The 18,177-nt window shown below is 40.4% G+C and overlaps 1 protein-coding gene across 1 annotated transcript in view; it reads left to right on the plus strand.

The window, feature by feature from the left end:
• The window catches only part of bin3 (bridging integrator 3), a 29,767-nt gene that overhangs the window by 6,277 nt on the left and 5,313 nt on the right, over positions 1–18,177 (plus strand). Inside the window, exons 3-7 of the mRNA XM_020094033.2 lie at positions 1,536–1,576; positions 6,098–6,159; positions 7,701–7,837; positions 12,834–12,874; positions 17,810–17,951. Coding sequence (XP_019949592.1) covers positions 1,536–1,576; positions 6,098–6,159; positions 7,701–7,837; positions 12,834–12,874; positions 17,810–17,951 — 423 coding nt within the window. The remainder of the gene's footprint in view (positions 1–1,535; positions 1,577–6,097; positions 6,160–7,700; positions 7,838–12,833; positions 12,875–17,809; positions 17,952–18,177) is intronic.

An 18,177-nucleotide genomic window follows, 5' to 3' on the forward strand; every position in this document is an offset into this window, starting at 1 on the left:
AGATGGGCATGAATGTTGCTCTCACCCGCAACAGATTCTGAATGACCCGTACAAAGACTAAGGGCACGGACACATAGACCTGAATGCAAGCAAATATCCCTAGTCAAAGTTCATCCAAGTTAAATTCAATGCGAAGCCACGCTGCAGATTTGCTCTGCCACAGGATGCAAATAATGTATTTGCTCCCTCACTTGCACAGATTGGAAGTGAACTGGAGGCGAAGGTTCGCAGCTGCTGCATTCTCATATGTGTGACCGTGGACTAAAGAGTGAAAGAAAAGGTCTTGTGTGAGAGAGAACTGCAGCTGAAACTATGGGGTCTGACTGTTGTGTGCATGGAGAGTAACAACTTTATGGATGATATCGCAAGTGTGCATGTGGCAAACAACACTGCTAATAATGCTGCACACATATATACAGCAACGGAGCAAAACACCAAGTTAGAGTTCTCTTGTGTTATTATGAGAGTTGTAAGGAAATGGTGAAAATTATGAAACTGTGGCAAATTAGAATATGGCAGGCTGCAGCAGTCTAGATAATCAATGGGAAACTCTGTAAATCAAAAAAGGCAAAGGGTTAACAATAGTTAGAGTTGACTTTAACAAATTGTATATACAACGTGAATAGCATTCTGAATAAAGTCATCAGAGTCCCACAGCCAAAAGACTTATTGGATGCCAGTTTGTCTGAGCTATTCAGGAGGGCAGAGGTGGTTACCTTGAAGTAACAGTGAGTGGGTGTTCTCCTTGCTGGAAAAACCACTTCCACTCTAATGGGTCTGTGGCCCGGCAGGCACTGTCAGACTGGGTTTCCAGCTTCCTGTGCCATCCTAAGCAAAAACCCGGGAGTGGGCTAGAGGCTGCCCAGTTAGATGATCACCTTGTGACAAAGTGTCAACTGCCTCCCTCAGTGTTTTGGCCTCTGTGTTTAAATCCAGGAGCCCACAGAACCACAAGAAAGACGCCTCTGAGGTCTCTGTAACCCACGTGACATGTTTTAGAGACATAGTTGGACAAGCTGTCCAAGCCCTTGTTCACCCTGGGAACTTGATTTATTTCACCTGTAGTTCCACCACTGGAACTAATCTCCAGTCATAGTTCCTAAGCTAAAGTTTATGCCCCCCCAAAAGTCCAAGAGAAAGAGCAAGACCCAGGGACTTTTCAAGTAAAGATTGAAGATAGTTAGGTGGTTAAACTTAAGCCTCAAGTCAGCATCAACTAGGCAATCATAAACCTTCAAAGGTTGTTGCAGGCCATGTGTTACATTTCAAACTATGTGATAACTTTTTTATCCTTTTCATTTTTTTATTATTATTCTTCAAATAATGTGGAACTATAAAGAGGATTCTTTTTCCCTCCAAAATTATCCAAGGATTTAGCTCTTGCAACTTGTATATCCTCAGTCTGTGGACAGTAAACGGCTCTGTGATTATTGTGTGTTCATGTCTCATTCAAAATAATTTTCTGCAAACAAAATTAACACTTGTGTGAGATAATAAAATGACAGGTTTTTATATCAAATTTGTTCTTTTTTTAGGTCGAAAGAGACTTTGAGCGTGAATATGACAAACTCCAAAAGTAAGTTTATATTTTGTCGATGTTGATTACTTACAGCTTTTATAATAACTGATGATTTTGTGTGTTGTTAAATGTGTTAGGTAAAACTGTGTTTTGATGCCTTCACTTTGGTGAAGAGGTGATCACTGTGCCTACATAAAGCACACTCATATTCCTCCCAGAGGCCTCCTTGTGCCAATATGAAAAAAATCATCAACGTTTAATTTAAAATGAAACAAGAGTAATATTCTAATGAGAAGTGTTTTAAAAGAAAATGAAATTTGCAGCATAATGGCTTTCTATATTTTCTACCATAATGGTATTCATCAGCCTGCTGCTGTGTCCAATGTGGGATGGGCCCTCTTTCCTTTGTTAATTGTATTACTATGTATTAATGATATTAAGAACTAAAGCATCCACATGTCTTGGACCACTTATCTATTCAAGTGAATGTAAAACTGGTCTCAGACTTTTGGATTGAGTAAGAAATGTACACCGTACACACTGTAATAAAGCTAATGGAACTCTGAAAAGATTGGAATATGATTTCACAAATATATGCATATTTATCCACAACTAGGTTGTTGATGATGTGCAGTATACAGTTAATCAACATCTAGGTATTTTTGCTTTACATGTTTAAAAAACACCAAGATCATCACACATAACATGAAATGCTCCTCATTGTACAGTACAGTTTGTTGGTCCCACACTATTTGCCATTCACTGCTCTGTTTAGTCACTTTTTTCCCTTCAACATTAGACTGTGGAAGCACCCCCATTTTAACTATGAGATTACAAAGAGAGTTTACTTTGCATGAGATAATCCTTTGATAAATCTAGGCTTCAGCTGAACATTACAATGATATGAAAGTTTTCCTGTAGATGTATCATTGACATTCAGTAATTTAATAAAGTTCAAGCATTCAAGGATTTCATCAATTTCAAGTATATCATGCTGCTTAACTAGTCTACATAAAATCATTGAGTAACTTGTTATCAGTTTTTCTATGAAACAAAGACAAGAGGGGTTCAGGGCACTTATGAACCCAAGGCCTAAAAGCTCAGTACATCCAGGCCTTGTCTTACTGTTGAGGCAGAGGTTATTGAAACTCCTGAGGGGCCCTGCAGAATGAGTGGGAGCACCATTTCCCTCTCAGGTTTTGTTGAGTAGGAGGGCCCTTTATCAGCAAGGTGTGGTGCCAGTAGATCTTATAGATGAGTCAGAGCAGCAGGCATGTAGAGACATTTATGTTTTCCACCCTAGAGATCCATATCAACATGTCTATCTGTGGCTTAAATATTCTTGGGAGGCCTTAACCACGATATCTGCTTTTACATTTTGTCCACCTCATCAAAGACAATCAGTGTAATTTGACCTGTGACTTGTAGTAATGACAACCATTCATTTAATCTAAAACTATTTTTATTGACATGCACAGCAGCATGTTCAGCAGCTCATAGCAGCACATATAAAGAATATAAATATATAGCATGCTTTAACATTTTGATCAGGAATGTGTTGTTTTTTTGGTGTAAATATATTCATGAAAATGATTATGTTTTAAAATTAAATTTGTCAGGGCTGTAGTGATGAAAACTTGAAAAATGATTTTAAATTATAAATAGCATGGAGCTGTGCGCAAACATACAAACAACGAACAAAACAAAAACATGCAATTAACATGTGACAGCCTCAATCATCATTTAGCAGGTTGACTGCTAACTGGCTCAGTGACCATAAACGTTTGTTGGGGTATCCAACCAACTTAACAAGATGTGAGGAGAAGTCTTTCGCATTAATTATTCTGATTGCTGAACATGTACTAGGTTGAATTGCTTGTGTGAATATTACAGTGGCCTGAATAAAATGAACTGAAACTAGTGACTAGGTAATAAATAGGCTTCTGAAAAGGCTGAAATCTTTAGGTTTTGATTTACATGTAAGTTTGGTGCCTGAGTTTGGTTTACCTTGGTTGTGAAATGCACTAACTAGATATTACTCAAAAGGAAGAGACGGATGACAGCGGTCAAACACTGTTGAATGCTTCTTCATTATCTGGTGTCATACAAAAGGTTTGTGTGTGAAAGTCATATAATGCACTAGTAGGTGATGGGGACAGATGATTGTAGCTGCACATGGCCAACAATGAGGTACTAGAGGAATGAGCAGCAGCTGTTCCACCAGGCCACTCTATTAGCACCTCCTGGAAAGAGACTCCAGGCTCATCGGTACAAATCCAGGTTTCCTCTCTCACTCCGGTGCTGACAGAGTAGATGCAACAGTATTGTGTGACAATTTGTAAAGTGGGAGTCACTACCTGAAACATGGGTTTAACATACTAAAACAATTTCTTTAAGAAAACACCATGAGTGTACAGATGTTGGTCTCATAATAGTCTAGTTTGTTACATACTGAGATGCTTTCACCCACTCTCCTGCAAAATCTGATCTCCATGACTGGCAGCCCTTTGCAGTTATAATGTCAATTTAAGTGTCTAGTGTTTATTTTGTCAGCCAATTTGCAAGACACTATTTTAGTTTCGGTTAGTTTTACACATGTCTGGCATTCAGAATCACATTCAAAGCAAAGTGTAGTTATGTATGATTTCTCAACTATTTCTGTGTACCACCATCAAAAAAACAGAAATGATAAAAGCACATATCGTTATTTCTAGATTTTTATAATTATCTCAGAAGCAAATTTTTAGTGGTGGGTATGATTCTGAGCAGAGCTGTTTTGAAGTTCAGCTTTTAAATGCTCTTTCTAAACCAAACAGAAAAACAGTTTTCACCTGCTCACGGTGCATTGATTGTCCTGGTCTACACACTGATAATGCATTTACTGAGCAACCTATATAAATTTCATAAAAACAAGAAGCCATCGTAAATATTAGACATTGACTAAATCCTGCCTGAAATATTACTGATAATGTTGACTATAATGTAAGTAGCATCCACTGCAATTAGAAATGCCCATTTCTGAATATCTGAAATCTTAGCTTAAATTTTGATGACATTAGAGGAAGGGTGATTCGGTGTATGAGAACCAGTTGCATATAATAGATGAGAGGAATACAACAAGTTACTGTGGAGATTGTTCTGACAGAATTTATTTTTTTTGCGTGGCATGAACAATAAGGGATGAAGTTACATCATTTATTGCAAATTACATTTTTGGAACCACCTCCATCTGGTGTGTTGCAATTCAGTAAACAAACACAGGTTATTTAAAATCATATAATTTGATTTGTTAATACCACAAAATGTTGCATGTTTATAACTGTTATGTATTGACCATTGTGTGACAATATGTATACTAGCCTCTGTTTTCATTTTACTATATGTCCAGAAGTTTGGAAATCCAATGCATTTGGTTATTTTACTTCAAAGCTCTTGCCTTTCATTAGTAGATACATGGTGATAATAACTCTAGGTGCCCAGTAGCTCACCTGGATAATCCTCTGCAATGGCTGCAGGTTCGGCTCCAAACCGGCCCTTTTCTGCATGTTCCCTCTCTCTCTTCTCTGTCTGTCTGTCCGTCTTTATTCTGTTTATGTCCTATTAGTAAAGACCATAGTTCCGAAAGATATCGTTTGGGGTTCATTCTTTGTTTGCCTCAGTCTGTAGGTTAAACAGTGTTAACAGTCCATGTCAGTGCAGCAGAGAACCAGTCAAATTTGTTTATTTCATGCACCTGTGAGAATACCTGAGTAACTCGCTGTTTGTTTTCCAGCAGTTACACAAAGACATTTTTTTTTTTTTTAACTGCCCAAACTCTGTATTTGGAGGCAACCTTTTTCCATTTTTGTATTTCAGCTCCCAAACAGCCATATGTGTGTGACTGATGTCTTTACATTTTGTGACCTTTGGACACAGCATCCCCACCAGAGACCTGACATTACACAGCTATTGTCTGTCTAGTTAATATAATCCCTCAAAGCAATGATACAAATAAAACCCCATCACATTCCCTTTTTTCATCAAACCAGGAGAAGTGATATGAACGCAGTCTCAGGGGAGATTCTAAACCCTTCATTTGCCATAATTGATATAATGAATGGCATGTGTTTTCAGCCTCCATAGTTTGGTAATTGCCATTTTAACACCCATCAATGGAATGTGTGCAGGGGAAAGATTGAAGACAATAATGCTTCTGAACGCAAATGTATTTGACAGCAAAAAGAACGATTCCCTGTGTTGTTAATAAGCTAACAGATGTTAAAATATTTTACATGGAATCAATGAAATGTGTAATTCCTTCTTGAACCATTTTATATACTCATTTCCTTTTCTGGGTTTTTGATTTGGTGCTTTCTATGTCCATGTCAATGTGGCTTTAGTGTGTGTGTGTATTATTGTTAGATTATGATATGCTTTGGACTTGGATATACTTTTATCACAGTTATTCCTATTCTACTTCTCACGTTGCTGTTGTTTTTCAAATATATTTCACCTCATGTTTCTATTGTTGTCAGGACCAGTGATGCTTTATTATCATAGCAGAAGCTTTGCTGATCATCTCTTCTTTTTTTCCTACAGGCTGGAGGATCAGACGAAAAAGCTTCACAAGGACATGAAGAAAAGTACTGAGGCTGATTTAGGTGTGTTCTGCACCCAACCTGTGTGTTACCGCCTGGTGTGCAATTGATCTCCACTTGTTCACCAACATACTTGATGTTGCTTGGCAGGTTTTTTTTTCATAGCTAGAAAGACGCCTGGTTGTCTTGGTTTGTTTGGTGGTGCGTCAGCTCTCCGAACAACTTGACAAATGAGACCGCAGGCCTCCGCCTTAATCATTTGTATAGGTTTTTATAGGTTATCACTGTGTGCAGGTTTTGGATTTGTGAGTGGATCTTTTTGTGCAGTGCTCAGTTAGGACTTGATATGTCTACCATCTCTGCCTTCATTTGTTCATGCATTTGTCTGCAACAAAAACCATGTTTACTTTTTATTTGCTTATTTGTTGGTTTTGGAGTTGTGTATTTAGGAAGTAGCGGTACACATGGCCTGCGGTTAGTCGTCAGTTGTGAGGGTGGAGGAGTGGGGACGGATGGAGGAGAGAGGGGCTTCTTCATTTCCTCTCCTTTGTGCTCGGGAATATGGATGTTTGCATCATCAAAGTGTTGTAGCTGTCAAGCCCTCATTATCGTTAATGGATTCCATCTGTCGAACAGGTCCCGTCTCCACCAACTGCTACCAAACAAAGAGCTGGACCTTCTCCACATGTCAGCACTTCATTAAATACACAGCTTTCTATATCGGACAGCATTTATCAAATTAAAGGTTGTTCCTGTTCACAGTTTCAGTCAGGCTTAGTAAGAAAGTGGCTGAGATAATTGCTTTTCATGCTGAGAAATTGTTTTATCTGGTTCAGGCACATATGATAACAAGTGACATCATTTCACTTATTTACACACTTCTACAAATAGTAAAATCATTATCTCGGGGTCAACGTTTGATTTTCATAAACTTATAATCAACGTGTCTCTCAATCATATCAGGCAAAGGTCAGATCAAGCAATTTGTTACTTGTCAGAAAAAGAGATCCAGAAACATGACACCCCAATAATTGATTGGTTGAAAATTGGTCTTGAGAGAATCCACAGAGTGTGAAAAGAGACCAGTGACTGTTCCAGATCCCCATGAAGCTCATTTTCACCACAGCCTCTCCTGTCGACTTGTGTTCCCGCCAGTGCAGCTCATTTATTTTGACAGTGAAGCCATAATCTGATATATGCTCTGTGTCTAAACAAAGTGGCAAGAGTGCAGATTAACAGTAATTGGTGCTGTCAGTGTAGAAACGTTGTAAAGATTGTTGGTGCTCTGGTGAATATTCAACACGGCAGGCAGCCCCACCACCCCCTCAGATTTTTTACAATGGGGGCTGCACTGTGCCATTTTACTTTTTGCTCACTTTTGAAAAGCCTACCACAAGCAAATACACATACTGATGAAACGTTTAAAGGGTTAGTGTAATCCACAGAAGTTACCCCCCCATGGTTTGAGGAAAATGTAAAAATCTGCCTTTATATTATATTTATTAAAAAAAAAAGAAGTTATGCTGTATTCTACATGATGGCCTTTTCACAAAGTTATTTAACAAAGTTTTAACAGTGTTCTCTGCTTTGTATGTTTCTCTCAGCCATGTCCAAAGCAGCAGTGAAGATCTCAACAGACCTGCTGAGTAACCCGCTGTGTGAGCAGGACATGGCCTTCCTGGAATCCATGAACGCTTTAGATACAGCCATGAAGAAGATGGACTCCTTCAACCAGGAGAAGGTCAGACTCATTCAAACACTTTTCTTCACTATCTGGGATCCTAAATGATATAGATATTAGGGAAAACTACAAACAAGACCAATGTGGTCTACATTTTGGTCTGAATTTATCTCTGTACACTTGGCTTAGCTTTGGGAAAGACTATGGATACCTGTCTCTGTTTAATTAGTTATGGTCTAAAAATGTCTTCTCTCTTGTCTTCTATGCTCTTGTCATTGGTATTAAACTGTAATCAGATGAAATGTTTTTCCTGAGACATACAAAGTACAAAACTGCACAAGTTTATGTTCATATTACATGTTTTCATATCCGTCAATATTGTGCAGCCTGTCAACTAAAAACTACCCGTATGTCTTTCCTTCTGCTGTTTTTGAAAAGCATCTGTGGCATCATCCTCTATAAGCTCAGGGTACTGGGTATCAGCTGTGAAAAGTGATGCATTTGTGATTCACTGGAGTCTAAAATAACTCGTACAATAGAACGGCCTTTTCTTAACAGGAAAACATGCCCTACCGCAAAATTCACAGAAGAAACTGCATGTGTAGTGGGCAAGTGTATTGTATTGCTTGGATTACTTATTGAAACAAACATTTGGCTTCAGTTCAGCACTTGTTTTACATTGACGGTGCACACCATATCTTCTTGAAAGGTTGCAGCAGAAAGTCAGTTATTTCCTCTTTCATGGAGAGGAGCAGCTGCCATGAGCTTGAATTTAAAATACAACAGTCCTGCAGCATTACATTTCTGTTGGTATTAACACTTGATGAAAGAGCAAGCGGGGAATCACCAAAGATTCAGACCAAGCCAACAAGCTGACTGACAATCTGACAGGCAGAACCAAACTGACATTGCCATCCGGAAAATATGGTCCTACGCATTTTTTGTGTGTATTAAGATATTTAGAGTATTTGTTGATTTGCAGTGTCTCTTGTAATGTTTGTGTTTTTCACACTTGCATGTTTTGTCCTAAGGGGCAACCATAGAAATCCAGACATCTCTTTACAGAACACTAAGAAATCTACTCTCTCTCTCTCTTATTGCTGTACTCTAAGATCTCTGCTTTGGCTGTCAGGCCTCTTCACATTATTTGCCGGGTACATTTCAGTTTTTGATTAGAATCATTGCCACAGGTACTTATAATGTGAATCATAGTGGCACCGTATGTGTGCATCCTCAAGGCAATGCACTGTGAAGGGTAGACTTTTAAAGAGGGAAAAATACTGCAAAGAACACAGGAGATCACACCAAGGCATATGCCGATTGACTTTTTTCCATCTGTGTTTTCTTGACTCATTGCCCCGCTGTTAGGTGTTCTGGGCTTTTCACATTTGTTGCCTTAAAATATAATTTTTTCTTTCACATTTTTGTTGTGAACCAGAATGATTTCATAACCTTTTCAACAACACAAATCTAATGAGATGAGAAGATGAATACCTTTTGTAAAAGGAAAAAGGTGGATTTTTTTATTCCATTGTAACATTTTAGTGTACTATCTCAGAAATGGCACCATCTGGAAATGTACACATTAGGTTGGGAGTTGATTTATATTTTCTCTGAAACCCTCCTGTGAACTGGACTTTCCATTGAAAATCAAACCATAACCTCTTCCCAAACATTTGTGAGTGAAGCAGCAACCCAAACTCTCATAGAAGTGTTTTGAGATTCCAGAGAATATTGTTAGTCTTGTATTTTAAGATTTGTATTATTTCTATCTTGATAGAAAGCACCTTAAATCTCAGCCATTATAGAAATATCACTGAATATAAAATATACAACATGTGTAAGGACTAGTTTAAGCAACTAGAAACCACTTTTGTTTTTTTCTTTTCTTCTTCAGCTCAAACATACCAGTCATTCAGACTGGTTTTCTCACAGCTCATCAAATTTTACAGGAGCCGTTTTGAGTGACCAGACAAAGTAGAATGTGGGTTGGACAGAGCGTGTGGGTTTGTGACCCCGGTTGCGTATGTTCCAGGACTTGGCTTGGTCGAGTGCCCAGAAGAGCACTCCTGCCAGTTTGACTGTTTTCAGGATGGAGCTTTACATTCTTCAGATTTTATACAAAATCAAATTTTCTTTTTTTTCCCATTTTCACTGTCTTTGAAATTTTAACCAGTGCTGCCATGCTCACTTGCCTGTCAATTGTTATATTAAAAACAGTAAATCCACTTCTTTCTTTGCACGTCATTTGAATACCATAGTTTGAAGGATGACTTCTTCTACATAAAAGTCTTTTCTTTTTTCCTCCCAGCTAAAATTGTAAGCCTTATCTCTCATCTGTTGTTTGTCTCTGCATGTTGGCCTTGTTATGGACTGGAGACCAGGGTGCACCCCACCTCTTGCCCAGTGTTAGCTGGGATTGGTTATAGCCCACACAGGACCCTCAAGGATAAATGGTATAGATAATGGTTTCGATGAATGGATTTCAGGTCAGGCTCTCTTGAGTACGCCTGTCAACTTAAGACTGCAGGATCCTACAGTGTGGCCTACACCATTCTAAGAAATTGTTTTACGTCAAAACGCTAGTCTGCAGTAAAGTTTCTATGTTGGAGCAGGTTCCTTTTACTAAAATTACTGCAACACAGAAAAGATAGGAAAGACGAAGGAGATGATGTAAATGACCATTGAACTATTGAGACAATAGGAGGCTGAGTTTTGTGGGGGGGGAGGGGTTGTGACATGGAAGAGGCATGGTTCCCAGTGGACCAGTTGTTGTGGCCTGTGTTGCTGTGGCCTGTGTTGCGGTGTAGTTACATTTCTATGGATGTGCACATCAGGGTATGTGACTATGTTGGAACTACGAGATCAATTTCAATTTAGAAGTATGAATAAGCTTTCAATCATCTCTCAGTATTATGGGATTTTTGTATTTTCACACATTAAGCACTTTCTCATAGCTTAGGGCACATTGTCTTTACAGCGCATAGTAGTGGATCTATTTTCTGTCTCCATGGTGTATATATTTCCTCTTTGGCTCTTTGACTGGGACATGTTTGACAGTGATTCAGTGGGGCACTTATATCCCAGCCCAGTTTCTCACTTGTGGAGGACAACAGTCACCAACTGTATTGACTTGACTTGGTTGTATGTTTTTTTTAACACACTTTGATCCAGAGTGGATTTTGACAGCTCGGGTCACACCTGAGTTTCTGTGCACTTCTTTCAGTCTTACTAAATAAAAAGTCCTCACTCTAACACAACGTTCAGTTGCAGGTTTGTGTTGGATTCATATGTTTCCTTTTTGTAAAGTGGCAAACAGAGAGCTTGAGGGGAAATAGAGAGAGTGAGCACTTTTTGGTCAGTCTGCTATGTGGAATATCACCTCGGATTTGCTAGGTGTTTAAAATCCAGCCCAGCTCACTCGAACGCTATTCGAGTATCTCCCTTCAAGCTGACTGTTGATTCTGACGGCACCAACAGAAAACCCTATTGCTCCAGCAAAACAGACACAAAAGCATCCACCCTTTGCTCTTCTCCATGTTGAGGCAGGATGTTCTGCCGCAGGGCTCGCAAGAAAGAGAGCCAGCAGATAAAACGTGCAGCGATAATGAAGGCAGCAGTGGCCCAGGTCTGTGTGTTTATTTCTGGGGCTGAGGAGGGCGCACAGCCCCGCCGGCACACTGCTGCCGAAGCTGAGCCCCAGTGTACATGGCGGCAGCACAGTAGAGGATGCTCCGTTTGGAGGGATATTGATTTCCTCTGCGATCTGTGTGTATTTTTGGGAGGCCTGTGTGCCGGGATGGCCTCTGCCCCGTGACTCACTGATGGAGACTGCTACTTGAGCACCGGCCTCAGGCTCTGCAGGGCCTCCAAGGAATACCCCCCCCTTCTCTCTCTCTCTCTGTGGGAAGGGGCAGAGGGTAGAGGGCACCAGCTTGCTTAAGCAAATCTGCCGCTGTTGCTCTCCCTCTTCGCTGCATGCTCTCACCTTAAAAGCAGCGGCACAGCTCAAGTCGGGGAGGGGTGGTGGTGGTGGTGTGAATATGTAAAACAAAGAAAATGTGTATTCCCATGTACTTATTTTTTATTGGTTCTCTATTTTCCCTCAAACCACAATCAACCATTTTGTACTTGGAAATCTGCCCGTGCGAAACAGTGAGCATCGCTGTATGTTCTCATAGATGGTCAGGGCATTTTTACAAAGCACAGCTGCGATCCTGCTTCCTTGTTGTTGTGTGATTGACTGTCCTTCCAATAGCGAGTGAACATATGATTAGCGGAGCTGCTCACAGTTCTCACGCAGCTGTCACTTCACATCTCACTGCTTTAGTTTCTCCTTCGTTGCTCTTAGCGTTTACTCTCTGCTCGCCTCGATTGCTTGGTTAACTTCTGTTGCGCTGGAGACTGTAGTAGTAAAAGTCATTTTGAATCTGCAATGTAAATGATGCTGGAAACTTTATTAATTGTGCGCCAACTTCTGTCAATGAGACTTGGTGCTGGGGCTGGAGGCCTCAAGATGAGATGTTCATTTACTTCCATTTAACACCCCCCTTCCCCTCCCTCCCTCCCCTGTTGGTTCTGGCAACCAGAAGGAGAATGCAGGAAAATATAAACTGTTATTGTTAAAATGTTTGCTTGCAAAGAACTTTCATCTTGTAAGGCAGCCCGCCCTCCACAGGATTTGAAATCAGTTGGGCTTTTGCTTTCATGTCCGTCCCCTGACAGTTCCATCCTTTTGTATCGTAGGCTCAATGAATATTCAGGGGTTTCTCCTCGGGGCTTGTGTACAATAAAAGAGTCAACGTCATGAAAGTTTCTTTGCAAGCCCCCCTCCCCTTTTTTATTCTTGAGTGCTCAGTTTGAAATAAACACAAATGTTGATGTTTGTGCAGTGGCATTACTTTGCAGCTAATGAGCGAGAGATGTAGAAGCTATTTTGTTTCGAGTTAAATTTTGATGTAACTCAATTTGACAGTGAATAACAATTCATAAAGTCCCTTCGTCGCTGTAGAGGTGCTTATTGCTTACATTAACTTCTGTTCTTTTTGAATTACAGGTCAACCAGATCCAGAAGACAGTTATCGACCCTTTGAAAAAGTAAGGGTCCATTTTGATGTCACTCTTTTTTTTTACTGCTGTATTTCAAAGGTTGGATTTAAATGATTTGTTTACCAGACCAATATCAAATAGTTATTACTGATAGTTTTAGTTATTTAGTTTTGTTTGGACAAGGTTTTTTTTTTTACACATAGGACCAAACAGTGGTTTCAGATGCATTGCACAATCACATTAAAGTATTGTAAAGTCAATTCAGTACAGTTTTTTGCCTTAATTTCCCTGATGTTATATTGGACATATCTGGGCAGATTAAGTCCAGTTTATTATTTGACCTTACTCTGCTCCTCTCACTTGTAGTGTGGTAAGTACAGTCACAGTGCATCAGCTCAGAGAGGCTTGCTGTGTAGTAATGCAGTGTGTAAAAATTACGCTAGTAGTGCTTTGGTGTCGGTAGTGCGTCTGGAAGAAAGTTTATTTGGTTCTTATTCCTAATACTCTTCCCCCATCTGAGCAGGCAGTGAGTGCTATTCCATTCCTTAAGCCTACGTTTTTTTAACACACGCGCACATGCACATGCAAACACAAAGCAGAGGTACTGAAGGGAGTGGTTGAACTATCCCACCCATCTTCCGGAGAACTTGTTAAGGTTTTGCTTCCTCCCCTTTGCTCCTCCCAGGAAATTAAACATATGCTTTGTAAGAGAGCAATTGCATAGGTTTCTATTACAAGCTTGTGTTGAATCTTTATATATATATATATATATCCATATACTTGTTATTTTTTTAAGGAACCAATATGAAGAGATTCCTCTGTAAAACATAAATAGGTGGGGTCTCTGTGTGTGTGTGTGTGTGTGTGTGTGTGTGTGTGTGTGTGTGTGTGTGTGTGTGTGTGTGTGTGTGTGTGTGTGTGTGTGTGTGTGTGTGTGTGTGTGTGTGTGTGTGTGTGTGTGTGTGTGTGTGTGTGTGTGTGTGTGTGTGTGTTTGTAAAGCCCTCTCTTCCTCGTGTGCTCTGGTGGCGGAGCAATGACAGGATGGAATGGTTCTAATTTCCTCTTCCTGGTGGGCGGCAGGCGGACGTGTGGGCAGGCTCAGAATATGGCAAAGGGCCCAGCTTCCTGGGCCCAGAGGATTGGATGAGGAGGAAAACTGTCTCAGGACAGTGCGCACATATACAAAAAACACACACATCAACACGTATACAGATACACAAACACCTACCCATATTTTGTCAGGGGCACGGTCTCACAAGGAATGGTGTTTTAGACCATAATGTTTAAGGCATTTACATGATTCTGAAACCAAGCGGAGTAAGAAAGTTTATAAGCGTGTTTTAGAGCCAAGCTAAACTGACCTCATCATTAACTTTTTACCTCCTTAACAACACAGCACTATTAGTTATTCGTTTATCAAAGTGTCTTCTTTAGAAAACTGTGACACAAAAGCTACTATACTTAAAAGCGTCCATTAAGATTCCATTAGTCCTTCACTAATGAATATTTTTCATTTACTTAGTCTGAAAATACTCTATCGCTGATCTTGTTTCATTGTAAAGGAAATTAGAGAAAGAATGTTAATGTTAATGGAAGACCTTGAATGGGTTGTGTGTTTTTTTGTGTTTGGTATGTAATTAAAGTGTACATGTGTTACTGCTATTTAATATTTTGGCATCCATCCTCAATACTTAGTGTGGTAAAATGAACAGTAAACACACACAAAAAGATACAGCCCCCTCCTCCTCCTTCCCTCTGTCTCTTTCTCTCTCTCAGGCCCAGACGTAAATTTTATCCCCTCAGTGGGGATCACTGAATGATATCACTGTGTTTATGTGAGGGGAGGGGAGTGCAGCGCAGCGCGTGGGCATTGAGGAATTTGTGTTACCTAGCCCTTTCTGCTCAGTTGCTCTTTTGGGTGAGGTAGAAGTCAAGCCTGTTTTTGAAACCTCTGCCCTCGGTCAAGCTACAACTGGAAAAGCCACCTCCTCTCAATCAGAGGAAGACCCTGGGCAGGTAGTGAGCAGCCTAGAGTCAATAGTTGCATGTGGCCTTGGCTGTAGGAATGGTGCCCTTTTTAGGGCCAGTGATTGGATTTGGTCTCATTTTTTTGTTGAATTTTGGAATTGAGGTTACGTTTTTGTTTTTTTTTTTTACAGTCCAGATGTTTGCTATGAAGTTATCAATCTTTTTCCCCCATCTGGTGTATCGGGTATCCAGGCTGCGTGAGCTGTCTTAAGTTTTGATCAACAAAGCACAAGGCAAGTTGCAGCAGATCCAACTCCTTCTGGTTTCTGCTGAGATAAAGGTGTTTCAGCTGGCATGTACGTCACACACACTTTCCCATGGCCCACTGCTCTTAAACCATTTATACAACAAATGGTAGTCATTTTATATTCACAGCAAGCATGTTCGAACAAAACCTGCCACTTGATGTAATCTTGTCTGACAATCTTAGTTCTTCATCTGAGTCTGTGGCACAGTCCTATATTTTAGTGGTTTGTAGTGTGTTTTGCAGTAGTGGGTTATGTGACGGTGATAGTCAAGTGGGACAGCCAGTGTCTTAGACTGAGGGTGTCTAGACCAGACTAGGGCTTGGCTGACGGGTCAGACTGGCCTGTCTGTGGATTGGCAGCTGCTCATAAACACACTCTCTGGTCCAGATGCTATTTCTATCCAGCCTGTTGACCACACCCTGACCTGTCACATGGACAGTGGTGTGCCCTTGGCCCCGTGTAGCTCTCAACCAGCACAGGACTTCATTCAAACGAGGCTGACCACAAATGGAGACCTAGCTGGCTGACTGGTAATTGTCCAGCCGAGGCCAGGACATCGAGGGAATGTCCAGTTTCTGGACACTTATAGACCAGACTATCATAATAAGAATATACAGTCACCTTCAACCATGGCCATATTCTACTGTATATCCTTGTGTGGGAGCCTTTGACAGAGCTGAGTCACTGTAACTTCTGTACAGAGCCCTGAATGTAACAGACAGGCATCAACATCGAGCAGTGATAGGACAGGAGTGGGTTAACTGTCTTTGTTTCTAGCTCTTCCTCCTACTTTTGCACCAGCAGAGGCCCTTAAATGTCTTTGTTCTGAAACATGGCAGTTGCTGGCAGTGCTGTCCCACTTTAGAGCTGCATACCATTATGTGTTATGAGGAACTTGCATGGTTCAGGCAGGTAAAGCATTCAGGTGAAAACATGATCAGCCATTGTGTCATCATAAAGTTGGCTCTTTGGGTCGTGTTCAGCCAATAGGGTCAAACTAGAGAGCAGTCATGTCTAGAGGGTAGTTACATAATCCCTTGGCACTTCAAGTATGTGTACACTGGAGCAGATAGTAGACTTGAGGATCAGCATCCACCCCTGCCATAAACTGGGCCAAAGTGGTATTTTATAAATAGTGGTGGAGCGTGGGCTGCAGGGCTGGGCTGAGCTCTGTGATGTCACTCAATAGTTACTAGACCACTCCTTACTTAACTTCCTGTCGGAAACAATCCCTGCTTGTCTGAGACTGCGCCTCAGTTTGCGTCACTTTCTACTCTACCCCCCCCCCCTCTCCTCCTCCCCCTCCTCCTCTCCTCCTCTAGTAGTAAGATCACTGGCAGACAGAGCCATAATTTCACAATCAGTTCACGGCTTCTCAGTGGTTCCGTCATCCGTGGCACAGAGCAGGGCAAGGGTTGGCATGGAGAGGAACGTAGACCATGAAGCCCACACATATTGTGGCTAATAACACTATATAGGCAGAGACAAGCAAATTAAAGTAGGGTAGCAATGTGCCTCCACATTTGATGAAGTGCTTTAAATGAATCATTCAAAAAAGCTTCATCTCAGGCTCCGCAACTGTTTTTATGACTTACTCGCATGAAGCAGAAACCTGTATGAATAATCTTGTCACTGGTTTATGTTAACATGTTGGACAAAAATAAATCGTGGTCTTGCTTATTTAGTAATGATTGCTGGGATTCATTTCTGCCATTTAAACAGCTTTAATAAGTGATACACCTCTCAATTTATGTTAGACAGTCTTTTCTCGTGAATGTTTTAAATATTGTTATTTTGTTGATGTGCTCTGTTACACATGACATCTATTGCACTTCTGTCCACCCAAAGAGAGGGGTCCCTTACTTGTGACTCTCCCTGTGGTGTCTGTCATTTTTTTCCCTCACTCTTACTGAGGGATAAGGGCAACAGATGAAAATTATATTATGTTGTATCTTTTGTTTTTTTTAAATTTGGAAAATAGTTTATAAATACCTCAATTAAAAAAACTAATGTAATGGCATTTACTGCATATTGTGTATTAATGGTAAATACATTTTTAGGATACTTTAATATTGTAGTTGAGATGTTATTAGTCATCCAAGCGTTTTAACTTAATTTTTCATATATTTTTTATTTAATACTATTGGGTTGAATATTTACTGTATAACAATATTCCTGCTTCCCATTAAACGCAGCCACAAAACCAGTGCAACAAGTCCCAGGATGGAGCTCAGACTCCTGTTGCTAAGTTACAGATGAATGTTTCCCTATTTTTAGTGCTGAAGACCAGGATTCTTGTTGCAAGAATATATTTTCATTTGGAATATGATAATTGTCACAAAATGAATTGTTTCATGCCATTTTGAACTACAGTAATTAGATAATAGATTAGAGGTAGCTTAATGCAGAGCTGTCCTCTGGGGTTTGAGAGTACCTCCACAATAAGATGTTGAGTGATTTTATTAATTCATAATGACTTCTATTAAGATGGGATGCAATGCAGAGTGCATGTCTACAAATTTCATAGGAAAGTTGTTTTAATGATTTCTGTAATGTTATTTTCTGTGATCATTTTTTCCTAGGCATTTATGTACTTCAGTGTGAGTGTCTGGGTAATTTGTGCTTGTGTGTGTGCTTGTGTGTGTGCATGTGTGTGTCCCATTGTCTATGCAGAGATGTCTAACATTGTTTGTACCTGTCTTGCAGGTACAGTGGCGTCTTCCCCAGCCTCAACATGGCAGTGAAGCGTCGGGAACAGGCACTGCAGGACTACAAACGACTGCAGTCCAAAGTGGAGAAGTATGAAGAGAAAGAAAAAACGGGGCCCGTTATGGTCAAACTACATCAGGTAACTGTGGTTTAAAGCTTGCATCGCTGCACGTGTTGGTCCACTCGAATGCTCCCTCTATCTGCCGAGGAGCAGAGTTCACTTGCTCTTACATGTTGCTCGTATTGTGAATTGAGCAGAATAAGTGGAAAAAGACAAATGCTGACTGGATATGAACAAAAATAGTTGAGCACATGCATATTGTACATGTGCGCTCCTTCACCCACGCAAGCTACCAGGCTCTCAA

The sequence above is a fragment of the Paralichthys olivaceus genome, chromosome 4 (genome assembly GCF_024713975.1).
Source record: "Paralichthys olivaceus isolate ysfri-2021 chromosome 4, ASM2471397v2, whole genome shotgun sequence".
NCBI lineage: Eukaryota > Metazoa > Chordata > Actinopteri > Pleuronectiformes > Paralichthyidae > Paralichthys > Paralichthys olivaceus.